Genomic DNA, 1,500 nt, shown 5'->3' with positions numbered 1-1,500 from the left:
TTCTACTAGGTGATAATATATCTAAATAATAATCATTTATTTTATAACTCATGTTCCCCGAGATTACATTGTTTTCCCAGGGTAATGCAATAATTAGGCGATAGAACGTTTAAATACCAGAATATTGTAAATGTAAATGTTAAATGGTAAGGGAGCATCTTCTGTAGATGACGACAATAACGGCAAAGTAATGTGATTACTTCGCGTTGACAATTACAAATAAATGTAAGCAAAAATTAAATATACTTGGCTAGTCTCATTAGTCTATTTAATAGATATTTTAGGAAAGATAATAAAAATGTTTACTCGTATTTTTACAAAACTATACATATATTATTAAACTGTTCAGTACAGCAGTAGTTTACAATATGTAATAACTTATTTACATGAAATAATATTCATTGTTATTAATAGATAGATATCAAAAGTCTAATGTAATATCACATATACGATGATATAAAACAACGTCAGTGATATTATATTAGATATGTGGAGACTGACTGCTGCGTTGGCTCTTCCATTCCATTTTGAAACGGTCATGTTTAAGTGGTCATAAATATCGTCAACCTTATTATTGTACCATTCGAGGTTTGCCATTGCAGTCATAACCGTTCTGTCAAGCACAAAAGAAATTTCTGGTATGTGTGGATTAACTTGATTTCTCGTTCGCTCCACCTATACAACAAAAAATATGTTTGGATTAAAGAATTAATTTATATTGCTCATTCGACAGTGAACGAAATTTTTACAATTCGTATCATTCAGGATTGAAGATATGAAAATAATGATCTTTTTACTATAGATTAACCATAAAATTCAATGCACTAAATTTGTATAGAAATTACAATTTAAATTAGAAATTTAATTTTAGTACGCATCTACTTTTTCTATAAATGTTTTAATGTTTCTGTTATTATTAGTTACATGAAAAAAGTTCAGAGCATAAGGATACACCATTTCAAAAGGTTAATTAATTCATCCAAAATCTTTTTTCCTTAAATTGAAACCTTGTATCTTTTGATTTATATTCTTATGCCCACTTGAAAAATGTACTGTTTTTCACATATTTAAATTAATCAATATACCAATGAAAATTGTTCCCACGTGGAAATATGGGATGCCAATTTGGAGAACAGTTTCTGAACACTGTGCCACTCGCCGTAACTAGAGAAATAATAGAAATAAATGCATTTAATCTAATCACCAAAATGTTCATAATGGGATACAACCACAGAATTTTGTTTTTATACTCACAATTCGTGAAGCTTCATGTATTCAGACGTCAGGAAGATTGTCATTACATTCACCCCAACTTGTCCGGCATTGTAGACGGACGATAGGACTATATCGGCGTCTTGTTTTCGAATATTGGTCCCACTTATCGCGCGATTTATGTACCTAAGACACACCGAAAGATATCGAAAATAAAATTGCTAAATACCTGCTGTAATTGCCTCAAATTAATATATAATGAATGATTAATAATCACATACTCGCAAA

The 1,500-nt window shown here is 29.9% G+C and overlaps 1 protein-coding gene across 1 annotated transcript; it reads right to left on the bottom strand.

The window, feature by feature from the left end:
* Positions 1-419: 419 nt before the first annotated feature.
* Positions 420-1,392, bottom strand: LOC144477789 (uncharacterized). The gene is made up of 3 exons (XM_078195526.1): positions 1,255-1,392; positions 1,086-1,164; positions 420-675 (listed from the first exon to the last, which is right to left on the bottom strand). Exons 1-3 carry the CDS (start codon positions 1,296-1,298, stop codon positions 430-432), a joined length of 369 nt encoding a protein of 122 aa, XP_078051652.1. The 5' UTR covers positions 1,299-1,392; the 3' UTR covers positions 420-429.
* Between the last annotated feature and the right edge of the window lie 108 nt (positions 1,393-1,500).

This window comes from Augochlora pura, unplaced genomic scaffold, assembly GCF_028453695.1.
Source record: "Augochlora pura isolate Apur16 unplaced genomic scaffold, APUR_v2.2.1 APUR_unplaced_3725, whole genome shotgun sequence".
Lineage (NCBI taxonomy): Eukaryota > Metazoa > Arthropoda > Insecta > Hymenoptera > Halictidae > Augochlora > Augochlora pura.
This window is presented reverse-complemented; position numbering and strand designations above follow the sequence as displayed.